An 18,281-nucleotide genomic window follows, 5' to 3' on the forward strand; every position below is an offset into this window, starting at 1 on the left:
ATTGTGACAATGTGTAGGGGTGAGAGATAGGTAAGGGATGGTACTCACAGCTAGTCCTTTGAATTGTCCAAATTACAGTGCACTGTTCACTCTTTTCACTCGCGTTTCGGGGCCCTTTGGTTTCGGAAGGCACACGCGACACTGAGGGTGCAGAACTTCACCCTTTCGAATTATTTTTGAAGAGTCCGGGACGCACACGCGCGATGTGTGTCAAGCTCAGAGCCAGATCGCATTCTGCCGAGCGTTCCCGAAAGATCGCCGTGAGTTATGATTTTGGGACGGGGAGGGTAGTTGGAAACTGCACATTGTCACAAGAGTTAGACCAAGAAAAGTCTACAACGATTTTGATAGCACACGCAGTCCAAGTGTTATTTTCAACGTCGGACTTCTATGAAATTATGACGTACAAATAAAACTTGTACTGCGTATGCTATCAAAATCGTGGCAGACTTTACTTGGTCTAACTCTAACAACTGGCCTCTAGCCCTCATTTTATAATTGAACCAAGATCGTTGCCTATGCGTCGGATATATAAATATTTGGTGGTTGGTGATATTGGTGATGGATGAATCCTAAAGTTTTGTGAGTGATGAATGTGACATTAACATAATTAGTTCTTATAATTTTATCAAATAATAAAACAAAATAGCAAGGATAACTGTAATAATGGCAAACTAATTTTGACGGAAATTTGAAAAAAAGTGTTCTGGTAGTTTAAATTTGACTAAAAATGTGACTGGTGACGTGAAGTCAACAAATTGGATAAAATTATTGCCAACCTGGAGTGTGAAATAAAATTATTGCAGATGGCGGCATTGTTGTAATAGCTTTTAGGACATATCTGGTATTCCAGTGAGCCTTTTAAAGTCCCTTTTTTAATAAAACTATAAATTTTTAAGCGATTCATATCCAATACCGGGATCCCGGGATCCCGGTATTGACGAAGACTGTTTCGGTATTAATACCGGTATTGTGAGAAGTCCGGTATTTGGAAGCCCTAGTGGGACGCCACAGTCCAGAGGGAGACTAGGGAGAAAAAAGCCCTCTTTAAAAAGTGGCAAGCGTCCAGATCTCCAGAAGACCACGCGGCATACAGGGATGCCAAACGTGCCACTAAACGAGCTGTAGCCAGAGCCAGACGAAACCACTTGCGCCCTCTGTACGATAAGTTGGAGTCGTCTGAGGGGCAGAAGTACATTTATAAGTTGGCACGATCGAGGGTCAAAGCGGCGCAGGACATCTCCATGTGCCGCTGCGTAAATGACCCTCACGGTAACCTGCTATGCGAGGATCGCGCGGTAAAGGAGAGATGGCGCTCTTACTTCCACAACCTGCTGAATAACCAGCACAAAGAGGTGCAACCTCCGGATCTCCCTCCGAATCAAGGACTAGTGCCACTGATAACGCCAGAGGAAGTCGAGGCGGCCCTTCGCCGCATGAAGAATCGGAAAGCTGTCGGAGCCGACGGAATCGCTATAGAGGCGTGGAAGTCGATGGACTCTCGGGGTGTGAGCATACTCACGGATATTTATAACCGCATACTCCTCACAGGGAAGATACCCAACCAGTGGAGGCTGAGTATCATTACTCCAGTTTTCAAAGGTAAGGGCTCGGTGCGGGAGTGTAGCAAGTATCGCGGTATAAAGGTTATGTCTCACACCATGAAGCTCTTTGAGCGCATAATCGATGCTCGGCTCCGACAGGAGTGTACAGTCTCGGGATGTCAGTATGGGTTTCGGCCAGGGTGCGGAACGATGGACCCTGTATTTGCTCTGAGGATCCTCATGGAGGGATACAGAGCAAAGAACACGTCTCTACATTTCCTGTTTCTGTATATGGAAAAGGCCTTTGACTGTGTCCCTCGTGAGATGATCTGGTGGGCGCTGCGGTCCAAGGCTGTACCTGAGACCTATATTGACACTATCCGGGACATGTACCGCGATTCCGATTCAATAGTCAGGACCGCTGTTGGTGACACCAACCCCTTTCCTGTTACCGTTAGAGTACATCAGGGCTCTGTGCTCAGCCCGTTTCTGTTTAGCGTGATATTAGACGCCCTGTCAGCCAGCATCCGAGACTACCATGAGCAGCCACCGTGGCTATTCATGTATGCTGATGATATCGCGCTGACAGACTCTGATAAGGGCCGACTTGTCCAGCGGGTGAACAGATGGAGGGGGTCGCTAGAGAACGGCGGTCTTAAACTAAATGTGGCGAAGACAGAGTACATGGCCTGCAATAGTACAGATCCTCTACCCGTCCGCATAGGCGGGGACATGGTCAAGCGCACGGATCAAGTTAAGTACCTAGGATCTGTACTTAGCACTACCGGGGACATCGACAGCGACGTCAAAGCCCGAATATCCGCTGCCTGGGTCAAATGGCGGGAGATGACTGGGGTTATTTGTGACCCCAAAATGCCGATTAAATTGAAGGGACAGGTCTATAAGACCATCATTAGACCTGCCCTTCTGTACGGCAGCGAGACTTGGCCTTTACTAGAGCGGCACAAGCAGGAACTGCGTGTCACGGAAATGAAGATGCTGCGGTGGATGTGCGGAGTTTCACGCAAGGATCGCGTCCGAAACGCCCACATCCGGGGTAGTCTTGGCGTCCGTGACATCGCTGACAAACTGCAAGAGTGCCGCCTTCGTTGGTATGGCCACGTCTCGCGCAGACCGGCAAGTTACGTGGGTAACAAATGCCTGGCCATGCCGCCTCCTCCCGGTACGGGAAGAAAAGGCCGGCCCAGGAAGCGATGGCTTGATGTCGTTAAGGAGGACATGCGTGCCAACGGACTCACCACCAGGGACGCCGAAGATCGGGCAAAGTGGACACGAAGGAGTCGGAAGGCGGACCCCGGGTCCTCGCGCCCCGCGCGGGGGCACAGCTGGGATTGACGCCAGGATGATGATGATGATGAGCGGTGTCGTCATATATCGGCCGTCTCCATACCAAATAATACGGCTAAATATGGATGTCGTAGTATTTGTATGGAGACGGCCGCTATATGACGGCACCGCTATCGGAGGAAACCAAAGCTTTATTGCGCTTATTGATATTGATATAAAGATGGTCAAGCAGATCTTGTCAGTAGAAAAAGGCGGCAAATTTGAAAAATGTAGGCGCTAAGGGATACCGTCCTATAGAAAATTTGAATTTTGCGCCTTTTTTTACTGAAAAGATTTGGTTGACCAGCTATATTTGGGAAAGCGTCGCTTGAGAATAGTCTATAGAATCATTAGAGCCAAGAAAAGAAACCACACAACTTGGTTATTCAGGTTTTTCTGATTATAAATGCGTATAAATGATATTGGAGATTTCCTTGAGATTCCTTCAATTCTCATTTCCCTCAGTTTTTTATACGAACATTACCGAACGTAGGTACTTATTTCTGAACGTAGCCAGAATGTCAATTATCAAAATGACATTTGTAAAATTTAGCGGTCTAAACACGGTGCCGTGCCGGTTGCCGGTTCATATTTTATTTTAGCAACTTAGGGAGTAAAGTAAAACAACAATACTAAACATGGATTTAAGCATGGGTGAAATGGACGTCTGTGATGATGAACAATTAGATACGAAGAAATGCTACAAATGTGGCTACGAATTATTGGACAATTTAAACGTAGTGTACAACTCGTCAAATTCAATCTTCATCTTCTGGAATAAGTACCAGTTATTTCTATACGAATATATGAATTTTAAAGAAGCTACAAGAATATTCACTCCAGAGTTTAGAGTACATCAGATTATAATATCGAATAATTACTTAATTTGCCTAGACTGTCGTGGAAATGTGCACGTAACTTCGCTTAAATTCAAAAATACACAGAAACGTTTAAAGACGAGTTTTTTACCGCGAGAACGGAATATTTTAGGCTTCGTTGAATGTGGTGAATGCGTAGTGAGTTTGAAGGCAGAATCAGACACTTATTTCCTATGTTTAAATAGAATCGACAGTGATTTCCAAACAAAAAGAAAGATTCCAATTTGTTATACCGGTGAGACTGGGCTACCACATAAAACTAGTCAAGATAAATGCTTACTAACTGTTTCCAAGGTTACTAGCCCTGATGAATGGATAAAACAACTGTTCAGTAATAATCTTATAGCAAAGGATACAAATGTTGTAATTATGTCCTTTGACAGAATGAATGTGTTTGCCTGTTTACTCAGTTCTAACATGGTGCAAGATGTCATTCAGTTGATCAAGCTTTACTCATGTCCATCGGAAGTATGTGATATCCAAGTCGTACAGTTGGAAGAACTTAATGTGATAATAGTTCTCAAGTCTGGAACTATTTTAAAGCTCCCGCTTCAGACAACAACACAAATGGTTGTGCCAATCCATTTAAACACTGCAGTTAACAAGTTTATGTTACTTAAAGATACACTGATATATACGGATGGTCTATCTATGTGGAAAACCGAAAACACTTTTTCGAAAATAACTTTCAAACAATATTTCCTCCGGCAGGTCAAGGACTTTGTCCGGGTCGGAGACCAATTAATCTGCACCACATTTTCGAAGCTCATATACGTGATACCAGATGACAACTTAAGTTATCTAGTACCAGAATCGGAGCACTGTCCAGCGGAGAAATTATTAAACAATTCTGAATACCTGTACAGATTGTTAGAAGAAGTTGATAAAAACAATGAATTGATCAAGAAACTCAATGAGGAAGGGAACTACATCACAGCATTGGCCTTATCTAATAGACAAGATTTAATGGACAGCGTTTTGAAAAACACAATCACTGTCTACGAGCATTACGAGGATGCTGTTAAAGAAAATCCAGATTTAACAATAACTGAGGACTTAGAAGAGTATTTCAAAGCAGAATCAGTTTATTTTCTAATAAAAATGAAAATAATTCAAATGGAGCATTTAGTAAATCAAGTTATATCACAACTGTTTAAAAATTCCAAGATACACATGTCACTGTTTTCTGAAGACAAGCTGTTGAAGACTAACAGCCTCAATGTATTGGACTCATTTTATAGAATAAATGTGCTAATACCGCTAGATTACCAAGCTATGACAAACGTCTCAGTCATTAAAGTACATATCAAAATAGTCACCTATCTGCCAGGGGCTTTTGATTCTAAAGAACCTATTTGGACAACACTGTACTTAAAAGAAATTATTTTAAACTCGGAACACTTTATAAAAACAGATTTAATTTCAAGCAGACCGAGAAGTTTCAGGGAACCTCAAGAAACAATTGATGACATGATTGCAAAAACTGCCAGCAATCAACATGGGAATCTTTTTAAATTCACCGATACAAAAAATATATCAGATTCCGTATTTTCCATGTACGTTAAACTACCAGTAAATTATGCTGAAATATTTCAAAACCAGGAACTACTCAGTAGTTTGAATGCAAGAAAAGCGGAGTATCTTTCAAAACAACTTTCTTCAGAGGAGTTTTTGAAATCGAACAGTAACCTAACTTTTGAAATTGGAAGACAGAAGCTGGACGTTGAGATAGTAACAGACGATACCGCAGTACTAAAAGTGTCCTGTGCTGATGTAAGCAAGGTGTTGGGTGTGCGAAACTTCTTTGCTGATTTACTTTATGGAGATTACAAGACAACTGGACCTGAAATTCAGTTTACAGATTATGCTTTTTATACCAATGTTGAGGTATTTTATATTTTTATTTTATAAATAATAATATTTATAATTTATAACAAAATGGCAAATTATTGAGTAGACTCGTGAATTTACCAAGTCTACTCTTTTTTTTTCAGAATTTGCAAAAAACCATCAAAAGCAGCATGGAGAATCCACACTCAGATCATCTTCAAGATTTAGCTGAACAGTTACAGAAGATAATAGGGAATTTGCCAATTTGATTTGAATTTAATAGAACAAATTAAAAAAAAAGCGTTTGAATTTGTTTAATAAATAAACTACGTACAAAATTATAGAATACCTATGATATTCATACCGTTTTTATCTTAGAACTGTTGTTATATAGAGTCTGTGCGGAAAGAGAAGCGTCGTGGAATGTATTTGGCCCCATACATTCCACGACTCTTCTCTTTCCGCACAGACTCTAATATGGTGTGTATAGGAGTCGAGGGTAAAGTAATAAAATAACAATAGACCGGTTTAATACTGTTTTTTTTTATTTAAACTTAAAACCATAATATGCTTTGGTTTAATCAACATTGCCAATAGATGGCATTAGTAGTACAGTTATACACCTACGTTAACTGGAAATAAATATTTTATTTATTATAGTTATTTCGTTATGTTAAATGTAGTTGAATTCTGTTAAACAAAACATGATAATAATTTTGGTTGAAAAATGTAATTCTTAACAAAATTCTATAATACATAGAGTAGTTAACAAAATTTTGTGCTATTATTCAATGGGATACCTGGGATAAGTTTTGAAGAAACATTGAATTTCATGTTATATATAACATAGTTAAATAGGACTAGAATACTATGCTACATAATACTTAACAAACACAGTAAAAAAGTAGATATTATATGTATATACAAGGTGTTACACCAGCCAAGGTGTTACAAAGTGGGTAGGGTACACGTTGTGCAGGTCATACTGAGTAACTTTTACTATGGGACCAAACCCGTTATCGCGAAAAAAAATGGACTCTCCCATACATTTTGGCTGGCTGATGTTGACATCTTGTATGGGAGTGTACATTTTTTTTCGTGATTTCGGGGTTGGTTCCATAGTAAAAGTTGCTCAGTATAACCTACAGAACGAGTACCCATCCCACTTTCAGTGGCTGATGTACCACCTTGTATATTACTAGACTCACCCACGTGATCATAATAATTTCATAGTCATTATAATTTTCATATTCAACATGTATTCTCCAAATGACCTCAAGATGGTTATGGGGTTGAGAGTATTTAATAATTTTTAGTGTTTATCAGACGAAATCGCCGGTGGAGGCTAGTACCTATACATAGACCGATGCTGTTTAGCAAAAATGTGCCCGCATTAATTTTGCAATAAGATATAAGATGTCAAATTTAAACGGTACCGTTATATTCCGCTACAGAAAAAACATTTTTCAATATCGAAATCAAACCTAAATGAAACGGTATGACGTAATACCGGTAAAGATTCATACCGTTATTTTCCGTTCATGCAGTCCCTGAATCTAAGCGTCGAAATTTCTTAGCAGATAATTGCTAATCCAGTCCAGATTAACCATCCTCGTAACGCATAGACCTTAACACTAGCACCGTAAGGTTCATTTCTTCTTGTCATCGTCGTACGTGACCACCGTTTCTTCGACCGTGTTTTCCAACTCCCAATCTTCGACGGGGACCTCTGTCAGATTGTGGAACTTCCCGTGCTTGCCGACTCCTGAACACAATACAATACAATACAACAACAATACAATAGACTAGATTTTTAGGGTTCCGTACCCAAAGGGTAAAAACGGGACCCTATTACTAAGACTCCGCTGTCCGTCCGTCTGTCACCAGGCTGTATCTCACGAACCGTGATAGCTAGACAGTTGAAATTTTCACAGATGATGTATTTCTGTTGCCGCTATAACAACAAATACTAAAAACAGAGTAAAATAAAGATTTAAGTGGGGCTCCCATACAACAAACGTGATTTTTGACTGAAGTTAAGCAACGTCGGGCGGGGTCAGTACTTGGATGGGTGACCGTTTTTTTGCTTGTTTTGCTCTATTTTTTGTTGATGGTGCGGAATCCTACGTGTGCGAGTCCAACTCGCACTTGGCCGGTTTTTTTTAACCCTTCGAACGCGACTTGTCATCGTGAAGTGAACCTTGTCGGAATGCAGGAAGGTTGACATTGGCAAAGAGAATTTGAAATAGAGGCGGATTGTCAAAGCAAATTATGTAGCCACAGTAAATTTACTGCCATCTTTCGACAGAAGATTAAAACTGTTAGAACGCCGTTTGACTTTGATGCTTATTCTTTCACTGATATGTTATTAACGCCATCTACTCGACAGTAGGCTAAAGGTATGGAGCAATCTTTTCGAGCGATGGCGCCATAATTTCAAGAAATACAGAAATTTCAATAAATTTCAGTGATAGTGATCCCCACACTAGGCTCAGCCTGTATCGTGGGAATCTTAGAGAAATACCGAATAATGATGTTACCGCTTTAAATATCAAAACAATTACATTTTAGGTAAATAAGACATTTTTATTATCCTAACTAAAGTGCTAAAAAGGTCTCGGTAAGTTAAAAAGGTGTAAGTAAAGCTCGGGACACACTTACTTATCCCACGTACGCAACGTATGCAATGCATTATGACATTTGCACCCTAAAATTTGTATGCTTAGAAACATACCTGTTATACGCAACGCAACGCATGACAAGTATGTTTCTAAGCATACAACTTTCAGGGTTCAGATTGTCATAATGCATTGCATACATTGTATTGCGTATGTGGGATAAGTGTGTCCCTGCCTTTAATGACGTGTTTATGTGAATGTATATATGAATTTCAAACATTCATTGCCACCCAGCCAAACAAGACATCCGCGCCAGGCCACAAAAATTTCGTCATATAAAGCTGTAGTACCACGATCCCGACTATCGGGTCGTCCGGCCTGGGAACGAAATCATAAAATACCCGATAGTCGGGTAAGTCGGGTTTTTGGCACTGAATGTGTTAAAAAGGTGTAAGTAAATGACGTGTTTATGTGAATGTATGTATGTATGAATTCATGTACCCACCATCTTGGAATTTCTTGACCCCCTCCTTCAAGTCCTCCAGAGCAGCGCCCAGTAGACTCTGCATCACCGCCTCGTCCCGCATAGACTCCTCACTGTTCGGGTTCAGCTGGGAGTTGACCGCGGCTAACTTGTCCATCACCAGCGCGTTTTGGGGGAACTTGGCCATGGACTTGGCCAGTTTTATCGATTCCCCTAGGGCTGAAATAAAAAGGTTCCTTGTTAAAAATTTTACTTTAGTAAAAGGAGGTTTTCAATGAGGTTTGCTCGTCGAAGTATTTTACAGATGGCGTCAGCATAGCTGTCATGCCCTGTAATTGTGTCAAATTTTTGATTTTTAGGGTTCCGTACCTCAAAAGGAAAAACCGGAACCCTTATAGGATCATTCGTGCGTCTGTCTGGCTGTATGTCCGACCATTCCTCCCCCCCCCCCCCCCGTTTTATCTCTGAAATTACTGGGTCTAAAATTTTGAAGAAAATACACAAAATAGTTCTTTACCTATTGATGACAGGAAAACCTATTAGAAATATGCAGTCAAGCGTGAGTCGAGTTTTTGATCCGACCCCTACGGGTTTTTTAAAGACAGAAAGAAATACATTATTAATAATTGGGTAACGTACGGAACCTTTGGAACGCGAATCCGAATCGCACTTAACCGGTTTTTTTGTTCATAGTTATTATTTCTACACATTCATCGAGTCTATTTTCACGAGCCCAAACACAATGAGCGCTTTACCATGTATGCCTGTGACGGACGGACAGGCAGACTTATTCATAGTTTATTTTGGCACCCTTCGAAGTACGCAACCCTAAGTACAAAACTACAAATACAAAGTGAATCTTATAAGTAAAAGCATGTAACAAAGTTATCCCAATCGCTCGCTAGATGGCGTTGTACCGTCGGCAAACTGGCGAACGAAATGTCGACGCAGAATAGGTACTCGTTTTGACACGGCCCACCACGCGGTGATAGACTTCGGTCTTCATCATCAGATCTATTTTTGCTAGGACATCGCGCGATGCTTGCGTGGCGAGAGATGTCCTAAATTAAATATTAATGTGACTTAACTTATAGCATAGAGAAAAAATAGTAGTTTATGCAACAGTGATATAATAAGGGTTCTTAAAATTCAAGGGTCGAAGTTACAAAACGAGACGTAGTCGAGTTTTGTAAAAAAAGACCCGAGAATTTTAAGAACCAATTATGAGCTGTTGCATACATTACTTTTTCTATGACAGCTGCAGCAAAAAAAAAAAAAAAAAAGTCGAGTTTTGTAAAAAAAGACCCGAGAATTTTAAGAACCAATTATGAGCTGTTGTATACATTACTTTTTCTATGACAGCTGCAGCAAAAAAAAAAAAAAAAAAAAAAAAAAAAAAAAAAAAAAAAAAAAAAAAAAAAAAAAGAGAGAGAGAGTTATTATTAAAAAAAGAGTTATTATTAAAAAAAAAGAGTTATTATTAAAAAAAAGAGTTATTATTAAAAAAAAAGAGTTATTATTTAAAAAAAATTGAGTTATTATTTCAAAAAAAAAAAAGAGTTATTATTGTAAATGAAAACATACCTCTTTCAATCAAGATGATCGGAACTTGTATCTTTAAAAAAAATAAAGCAGTTGTATTATACTCATAAGATGACTGCTAGCAGTCATCTTATGAGCCTATAGACAAAGCATTCAAATGACATTGCTTTAGATATCACTGTCAGTCATTTAATTGACACATTTAAGTGCTGGAGTAGAAATAGTAGTTTATGCAACAGTGATATAATAAGGGTTCTTAAAATTCAAGGGTCGAAGTTACAAAACGAGACGTAGTCGAGTTTTGTAAAAAAAGACCCGAGAATTTTAAGAACCAATTATGAGCTGTTGCATACATTACTTTTTCTATGACAGCTGCAGCAAAAAAAAAAAAAAAAAAAAAAAAAGTTATTATTAAAAAAAAGTTATTATTAAAAAAAAAGTTATTATTAAAAAAAAAGAGTTATTATTTAAAAAAAATTGAGTTATTATTTAAAAAAAAAAAGTTATTATTAAAAAAAAAAAAGAGTTATTATTGTAAATGAAAACACCTCTTTCAATCAAGATGATCGGAACTTGTATCTTTAAAAAAAATAAAGCAGTTGTATTATACTCATAAGATGACTGCTAGCAGTCATCTTATGAGCCTATAGACAAAGCATTCAAATGACATTGCTTTAGATATCACTGTCAGTCATTTAATTGACACATTTAAGTGCTGGAGTAGAAAAAAATACATAGATTGCTCACTCCATACATCAGTTTTAGTACCAAAAAGACTATTAGTCTTATCTTAACAGCATAAGACTTTCCGGTCGGTGCTACATCTATTGTCAAATTTAAAATTAATAGTCTAACCTGATGTATGGAGTGAGCACTCTTGTCTTATTATATTTCTCTATGCTTATAGATAATAAATTAATTGGTGCATTCCCAGTTGTCCCCGCTCCACGTGACCGCCGCCATAGTATGGCGGCCATACATGAGGAAACACAAAAAGTCTATTGGGTTATTCCCACTAGTTACCACCAAGTTGTTACCAGTGGTAACTAATAATGTTTTACCACTGGTAACTACTGGAAAAATATTTATACTGTTTTTATTAGTATTTAACTGTAACAAAAATTTGGTGGTAAGTAACTACTGGGAATAATTTTTCCCAGTAGTTACCAGTGGTAAAAGGTGGGAAAAAAATTCCCAGTAGTTACCAGTGGGAATAACCCAGTCTATTCATGATTCTGGCCCTTACTAATCTATTCTATATCACTTAAACGACGCTATATTTCCGAGAAGGTCTTACGTGACGTTCGACCCTGTATCATTTTCGATCCTGCTTAAACATTTCACGAGAATCGGTTGAAAATGCGACTTTCAGAAGAGCATTTTTGTTCAAGATGAAGTAGAGCAAAAAAACGACCTGTCGCTAAACCGCGCGACGCCGTACAAAAAATTTAAATGATGTGATTTGATAATCAAAACATTCAAAGAAAAGCAAAAAGCAGGTACGTTTTTTGTCGACATATTGTTCGCAACTTTATACACGTTAGAGTGCCATCTAGTGACGAATTATATCAATGTTGCTGAAAAGCTAAAGACGCTTACCGCAAGAAATTTGCCTCTTCCTATCTCTATCGCACGCGCATAATTATATTGCTATCCCGCTCGTACAGTCATCTGCATTAATGTTACTCGTCGAAGGCCGCAAAAATATGTGACACGCTTCACACGCTCTTATGACTACAAATAAGATCGTGTCAGATATTATTGCGGCCTTCGAAGAGTAACATATTATTGCATCTGACTGTATAGTGTCTTTGACCGTCGGCGTCAGCAAATGTCACATGTCACATTGTTCAAATCCAATCTAATTTTAACCTAATAAATTGAATTGCTATTGTTGAAATGCTATTGACATACTGATGTGCCTAAGGAAACTTTCCAAAATTGCGAAATGTTTCGGAAATTTAACGTAGGAAAAATTCGAAAAATTTCTTACATTTTTTATGAGAATTGAAACTTTCCAATTTTAAATTCAAATTTCCCATATTTCCTAGTGAAAGTTTCATTAAATTTCCGAGAATTTATAGTATTTTATGGAAACTTTCTGCAACTTGCACATCTGTTAATTGACATATCTCTGTATGTATGTATATGGTTGATAAATGACCATAGTTATGCAGAAAACGACCAACTCAATTTTTTTATCAATGCAGAAAGCGACCAAAGCTACTGAGGGTGTAAGTCACTTTGACAAAAATAAAAAGTTGGTCGCTTTCTACAGAACTACGGTGAAATCATACTCATCGTCTTCCTTACCTGTGCCGGTAGCCGTGACTTTAGCAGCCAGGCCTTTTTGGTTGGCTTCCGTCCCGGAGATGAGCCTGCCAGTCATAAGCAAGTCTAAAGCTTGTGACAGACCTATGAGAGATGTAAGCCTCCGGCCACCGTACATTGTACAGGGTACTCCTGAAAAGACCGATACATTTTATTATTAAATTATTAGTATTGTACATAGGTATAACATGTAACTGTGGATCCTGATGGGTGGCAGGTGGCGGCTACTGTAGTCCACAGACAATCCAACCTCTAGACATAGCATAGTCGCGCTACCCCCTCTGCCACACATATGGTAGCGTTACTCCATCTTCGAGTCAATCCCGTGCCGTGATTGGTCCGTGTCTTTGAACGGACCAATCACGGCACGGGATTCGCTCACGTCGTCCCCCCGCACCCCCGTATTTTTGGCAGCGTCGGTTTCATGAAAGAATTGGCCTAAGCTCAGTCTAGAGGTTGGATTGTCAGTGCTGTAGTCTAAAACAGGTTCATTCAAGTCTATATATTTTGATTGTGCCGCTCGGAACCGGGAGGCAGGGATTGGATACCAGTATTTTTTGTATGGGAACGAAAACGGTATTTTTTCATTCTTGCCTAATTATTTAATTTCTAATTGGAGAATCTAATAATACGAAGTTGTTATCTAACAACAAAACTGAGTCCTACATTTAGAGTATAAAATAATTCGGAAAATATGTTTTTTTTTTTTATCTTAATTTTAAAAGGGGTTTTGTCACACAGTGACTATGTCACCCCTGTACTGAGATCAAGTAATAATGTAGAAGCGTAGCATTTCTTACGCCACTACATTATTTTTAAGTATAGGTTGCACATCATCCTGGCCTCGTCCGATAGAGGCGATATATGAGCGTTTTCCAAAAAAAGTGTACATTTCATTCATGTCTTCAAAATATTGACTTCTTGGGCTCATTTTACTCAGAATCATTTGTACATTCACGCCTCATACATGAAAAAATGTGTCCCAAAATTTTGTATGAAAAAATTTTTTTCCAGTGCGTCACGTTCATACAAATAAAAAAAAATTTCATACAAGAATGTGACGATCTGGAAAGGAATTTTTTGGACACATTTTTTTATGTATGAGGCGTGAATGTACCAATGATTCTGAGTAAAATGAGCCCAAGAAGTTAATATTTTGAAGACATGAATGAAATGTACACTTTTTTTGGAAAACGCTCATATGCGAATATGGTTATTTCGAAGTTTTTGCACAAAACCGGTTCCGATCCCTGGCGGGTGGCGCGGCGCGCGTCCAGTCTGCGGCCTTACAGACCTTACAGTAGCTGTTTATGTTAGGCAGTATGATACTTACCAAACCTACGGCCGAGGAACCCCATAACAGCGGTATCTTCTATGACGCGCAGGTCGCACGCTAGCGCTAATTCGAAGCCTTCAGCCACAGCGAAGCCAGTGACGGCGGCTATAGTCGGTTTATCACATAGAGGGCGCCGTAACAGCCGCGACTGAAATGAGTTAGCGTAAATAATAAATATTAGGGCAATAGCCAAGCCACAGTAGACTGTCGAATGCAGCCATAAGAACAAATTACATAGTATTTTACCTTGGCTACTAGTCAGATAAGGGGCTATTAATAAATTACGTCATTTCAAATTGGGGGGGGTATGGACATCGGATGATGGTAGCATGACGTAGGAGGAAACGGCGTCATTCGAAGCATGATTTTTGGATGATTTTAGGGGTCAAAAATAGATGACGTAATTTATGAACAGTCCCTAATTCTGGAACAGGGCCCCAAGTTATACTGTGACTTTGAACTAGTGGTGTAGTGTGATCTAATCTAGCCGTGGGAGCATCACGTCCCTCGCGAGGCCCCTCTTGGGGTGCGAGGCCGTGAGCGACGGCCCACTTCGCCCACACCTAGCTACGCCACTGCTTCGCACTTACGATAAGTTTGACAAAAAACAAAATAAACATGTAACAAAAATACTTACAGCAGCATCTTTCAGCGCATAATATCCCTTCTCACTCATCTCATCCATATCAAACCCGGAGCAGAATGAGCCACCCTCTCCGTTGAACACCAGCACCTTAGCCTCAGCGTCCTTGTCGAATGCATCTATGGCCGCAGCCATCTCACGCAGTGTGGGCTCGTCCAGGCTGTTGCGAGTCGTCTGACGGTCTATGTTCAGAGTCATTACACCGCCATACTTTTCAACTACAATATCTGGAAGCAGAAGGTTAAACTAAAATACTAGGTTTTATCATGTTGCAATAGTGCATCATGTTCCAATAGTGTGTTCATGTTTCCAAGTTAAGAATGTTTAGATAAATGTAGCTCTGTCTGTTGCTAAAATTGACCATGATTGTTGATCACACTTTGCTATTGCAGTGCCTTTTCTTTAGGTTTATTATTATTGGGGTTTTGTGGGCCTTTGAGTGCCGCTTCGACCAAGCTGTGATCTATTGTGACGGCCCTTTAAAGTTCTTTAGGTCTATATACACAGGTGTTATGTAAATCGGCTCAATATCCTTACAATATATATATAGGATATAAGAAACCGAGGTATAAAAAAAAACATTGCTATCCAATTGATGATAATTCAAAAATGTTCATATTTGTTTCATAGACAGAATTCTATGGATAAAAAATGAGCAAAGCTTGATAGTTTGTTTCGAAAACTCAAAACAATTATCACTACATAGTAAAGTCGCTTCCCGCTGTCTGTCTGTCCCTATGTATGCTAAGATCTTTAAAACTACGCAACGGAATTTGTAGCGGCTTTTTTTTAGATAGAGTGATTCAAGATGAAGGTTTATGTATAATTTGTTAACCCGTGCTAAGCCGAGGCGGGTCGCTAGTATAGAGTAATTTATTTAATGCATAATTGTATCTTGGTTCCAAAAAAAGCAAAAGATAACCTTACTTTTTTTTACCGCTGCTTCCTCTAGCTCCGGTTTAGGACTTTCTTTTTCTTGAGACTTGGCTTTCGCATCGCTGGAGCTCAATCTTATTGCGTTTAACCGAATGAACGATAGATTTGAGGCCGAAGCCACTTTTTTTATTAGCATTCTCATTTTGAAACTTGTAATAATATAGCCCTTGCTACACGGTCGCCGACAAGCCTACTAACCGTCTGACCTTGGTCTGTCCTTGGTCAGTTTTGGTCAAATTTTGTTGGAAACAACTGTCTACACGGTCCGTCCAGACCAAGGCCACGCGGTCTGAGGGGCTTGTCGGCGACCGTGTAGCAAGGGCTTATTGCTCTTTACGCTTTTTATTAAGCCCTTGCTACACGGTCGCCGACAAGCCCCTCAGACCGCGTGGCCTTGGTCTGGACGGACCGTGTAGACAGTTGTTTCCAACAAAATTTGACCAAAACTGACCAAGGACAGACCAAGGTCAGACGGTTAGAAGGCTTGTCGGCGACCGTGTAGCAAGGGCTTTATGCGTAGATCTAGTATTATTATTGTACTTTTACTTTTTTTTTCTGCTGTCAAATCTGTCAACTGCGCTGCTCGTTCGAAAACGTCAAAACTTTTCAAAAAGGTCGGTGTTCGATTACCCAAATTCTGATAGCCTGTTTAAACTCTCGCACGAGCCACGAGACGAGCCGCGAGCCGCTCCACGAGACGAGAGTGTAAGCGGTGGGCTCGCGGCTCGTCTCGTGGCTCGCAAGCTCGTCGAGCTAATATAATTTAAACACTAACGGCACGGCATAAGGTTTATAACCGAATGACAAGCCGAACGCGAGTGTAAACGGTGGACTCGCGTCTCGTGGCGCGGCTCGCGGCTCGTCTCGTGGCTCGCGCGAGAGTTTAAACCGGCTATGAGATGAAGATGTCTTCAGCCCTTCAGCCTAGTTACCATTTACAGTACGAATTTTCGTTAGGTAACTGAAATTTATAAATAATAAATTTAAAAAAAATACTTATACTTCAAAATAAAATGTGACGTTCCACGCCAAAAGGTACCTTATGGCAGTTGGCGCTTACGTCGCATAGCGCCGCAATAATAATAGCGCGCGGCGGCGGAGCGGCGTTAACAATAGCGTAAGCGCCAACGGCCATAAGGTACCTTTACCTTGGGACGTCACAAATTAGAGCTGTTTAAGTTATCTAAAGATCGGCTAACAACCATCATGTGGATTGTGGATAGCATATTATACATTACTATAAAGAGTAAAGTAAGTATATAGGTAAAGAGAGCCCTCTTGAAGCATTTTATGGAAACTCATTTGAAAGAGCCATCTCTGATTCTCCGCCGATACTAAGTATGTTTGTGTGCGTGCACAACTACATATGCATCCATACGTGTACTTTCGTTCCACATAATATTAGGTCTACTCGGGCGGTTTACAAGTCCATTTTTTGTTTGGTTTCTTGTAACAAAAACCTTTAATTATTTATAAGAAATCAAACAACAAATGTACTTGTAAACCACCCAAGTAGACCTAACATTATGTGGAAAAGGTTAATGTTATCAATAATGGAATAAAGAAAAAAAACAGAATATTAAATTCAATATGTTTATTGCATACATGTTTTACATCACATTATCGCTAGGAAAGTACAATTTTAGGTAAACAATAGAAAATAAAGCGAGTGTGGTGAAAAAGCATTCACACACAAGAAAATACATGTTAATAAGAAAATATGAATAATTTACTACGCACAATACAAGCACATAGTCTAGGCATTGTAGCAGATTTATCGATAGTGGCGTGCCTTATCAAAAGTAGGTACTTATTAGATACCTACCACGAAATAAATTTACTCTAAAATAGCGTCCATATTGCACAAAATAACACAGAACTCAACGCACTTTCTGGAGGTTTTCACAACAGGGCATGGCAGGCATGTGTTTTCATTCGGGCTATAATCTAATTTCCTCCAGCACCATAACCAAACCATAACGAAGAAAATGGCTCAACCAACACTAAAATATTTTTAATTTACGCTCTTCCAGTGACAGCTAAAAAATTGCATGTCTTGGCCATATACCTAGTATTATATACTTAGATGAGCTATACGCGTGCGCCCGTGAGGGACAGAACATACGTGATGCGACCAAATTAAAAACACTTTTTGACGTTCCTGACAACCTACCAAACATAACCTACGTAATTTGGTCGGGTTATTTCAAAAGCGCTTTCTCTGCTACTCCATACTAAAAGTTCTATAAGTGCATCTCGTTCGGTCAACTGGCTCCTCGCCCATTTCATTTATATAATTATGATTGTACCTCTATGGTCTTGTTTTTTTTTTTTTTTTAACAGTTATAGCCTGGATGCGAGTCCTTTAAGCCACTCTATGGTCTTGGCGGTTATGCAAGTGTTGCCAGCATAAACAAACAGCATAATTAAATCACATTTTAACAAAACTCTTATTTTTTCGCAAAATTAATTGAAAATTATAATAATTAAAAATATTAATTCGTACTTATTTTAATTTTAATATGAATGCCACTAAAATTATATGAATTTTATAGTGACATCTGGTGACGTAGTTTGTGTAATCGGAAGTCAACTTTACGCAATAGTATGTTGTCGGGGGCAAAATATAGAAATCGCCTGCATCTTTACTGACGTTAACTACATTCCTAGTGTCCCCCCCCTGAGTTACTGCATACTACCATCTATGGAGTGATCCAATGTCTATTTGTCAAATTGATGTCAAAACACTCAAAACTAAACGTCAGACTCAGAGAAGAGAAGACATTAGACAA

The 18,281-nt window shown here is 39.4% G+C and overlaps 2 protein-coding genes across 2 annotated transcripts; one reads left to right on the plus strand and one right to left on the minus strand.

The window, feature by feature from the left end:
* The first annotated feature begins 3,527 nt into the window (after window positions 1-3,527).
* Window positions 3,528-5,875, plus strand: LOC134658002 (uncharacterized). Its single transcript, XM_063513598.1, has 2 exons — window positions 3,528-5,656; window positions 5,764-5,875. Exons 1-2 carry the CDS (start codon window positions 3,530-3,532, stop codon window positions 5,866-5,868), a joined length of 2,232 nt encoding a protein of 743 aa, XP_063369668.1. The 5' UTR covers window positions 3,528-3,529; the 3' UTR covers window positions 5,869-5,875.
* Window positions 5,876-7,201: 1,326 nt separating this feature from the next.
* On the minus strand, window positions 7,202-15,648 carry LOC134657832 (probable enoyl-CoA hydratase). The gene is made up of 6 exons (XM_063513407.1): window positions 15,481-15,648; window positions 14,548-14,780; window positions 13,908-14,058; window positions 12,557-12,706; window positions 8,723-8,920; window positions 7,202-7,364 (listed from the first exon to the last, which is right to left on the minus strand). The coding sequence occupies exons 1-6, from the start codon at window positions 15,629-15,631 to the stop codon at window positions 7,249-7,251; spliced, it is 999 nt and encodes a 332-aa protein (XP_063369477.1). The 5' UTR covers window positions 15,632-15,648; the 3' UTR covers window positions 7,202-7,248.
* Window positions 15,649-18,281: the final 2,633 nt, after the last annotated feature.

Source organism: Cydia amplana, chromosome 21 (genome assembly GCF_948474715.1).
Source record: "Cydia amplana chromosome 21, ilCydAmpl1.1, whole genome shotgun sequence".
Lineage (NCBI taxonomy): Eukaryota > Metazoa > Arthropoda > Insecta > Lepidoptera > Tortricidae > Cydia > Cydia amplana.

Coding starts and splice junctions, on each gene's coding strand:
- LOC134657832 (XM_063513407.1), bottom strand. CDS start 15,631: ATGAGAATGCTAATAAAAAAAGTGGCTTCGGCCTCAAATCTATCGTTC. Junction 14,059..14,547: donor ATGCGCTGAAAGATGCTGCT/GTAAGTATTTTT, acceptor AACTCATTTCAG/TCGCGGCTGTTACGGCGCCC. Junction 12,707..13,907: donor GTTCCTCGGCCGTAGGTTTG/GTAAGTATCATA, acceptor CGGTCTTTTCAG/GAGTACCCTGTACAATGTAC.
- LOC134658002 (XM_063513598.1), top strand. CDS start 3,530: ATGGATTTAAGCATGGGTGAAATGGACGTCTGTGATGATGAACAATTA. Junction 5,657..5,763: donor CTTTTTATACCAATGTTGAG/GTATTTTATATT, acceptor TTTTTTTTTCAG/AATTTGCAAAAAACCATCAA.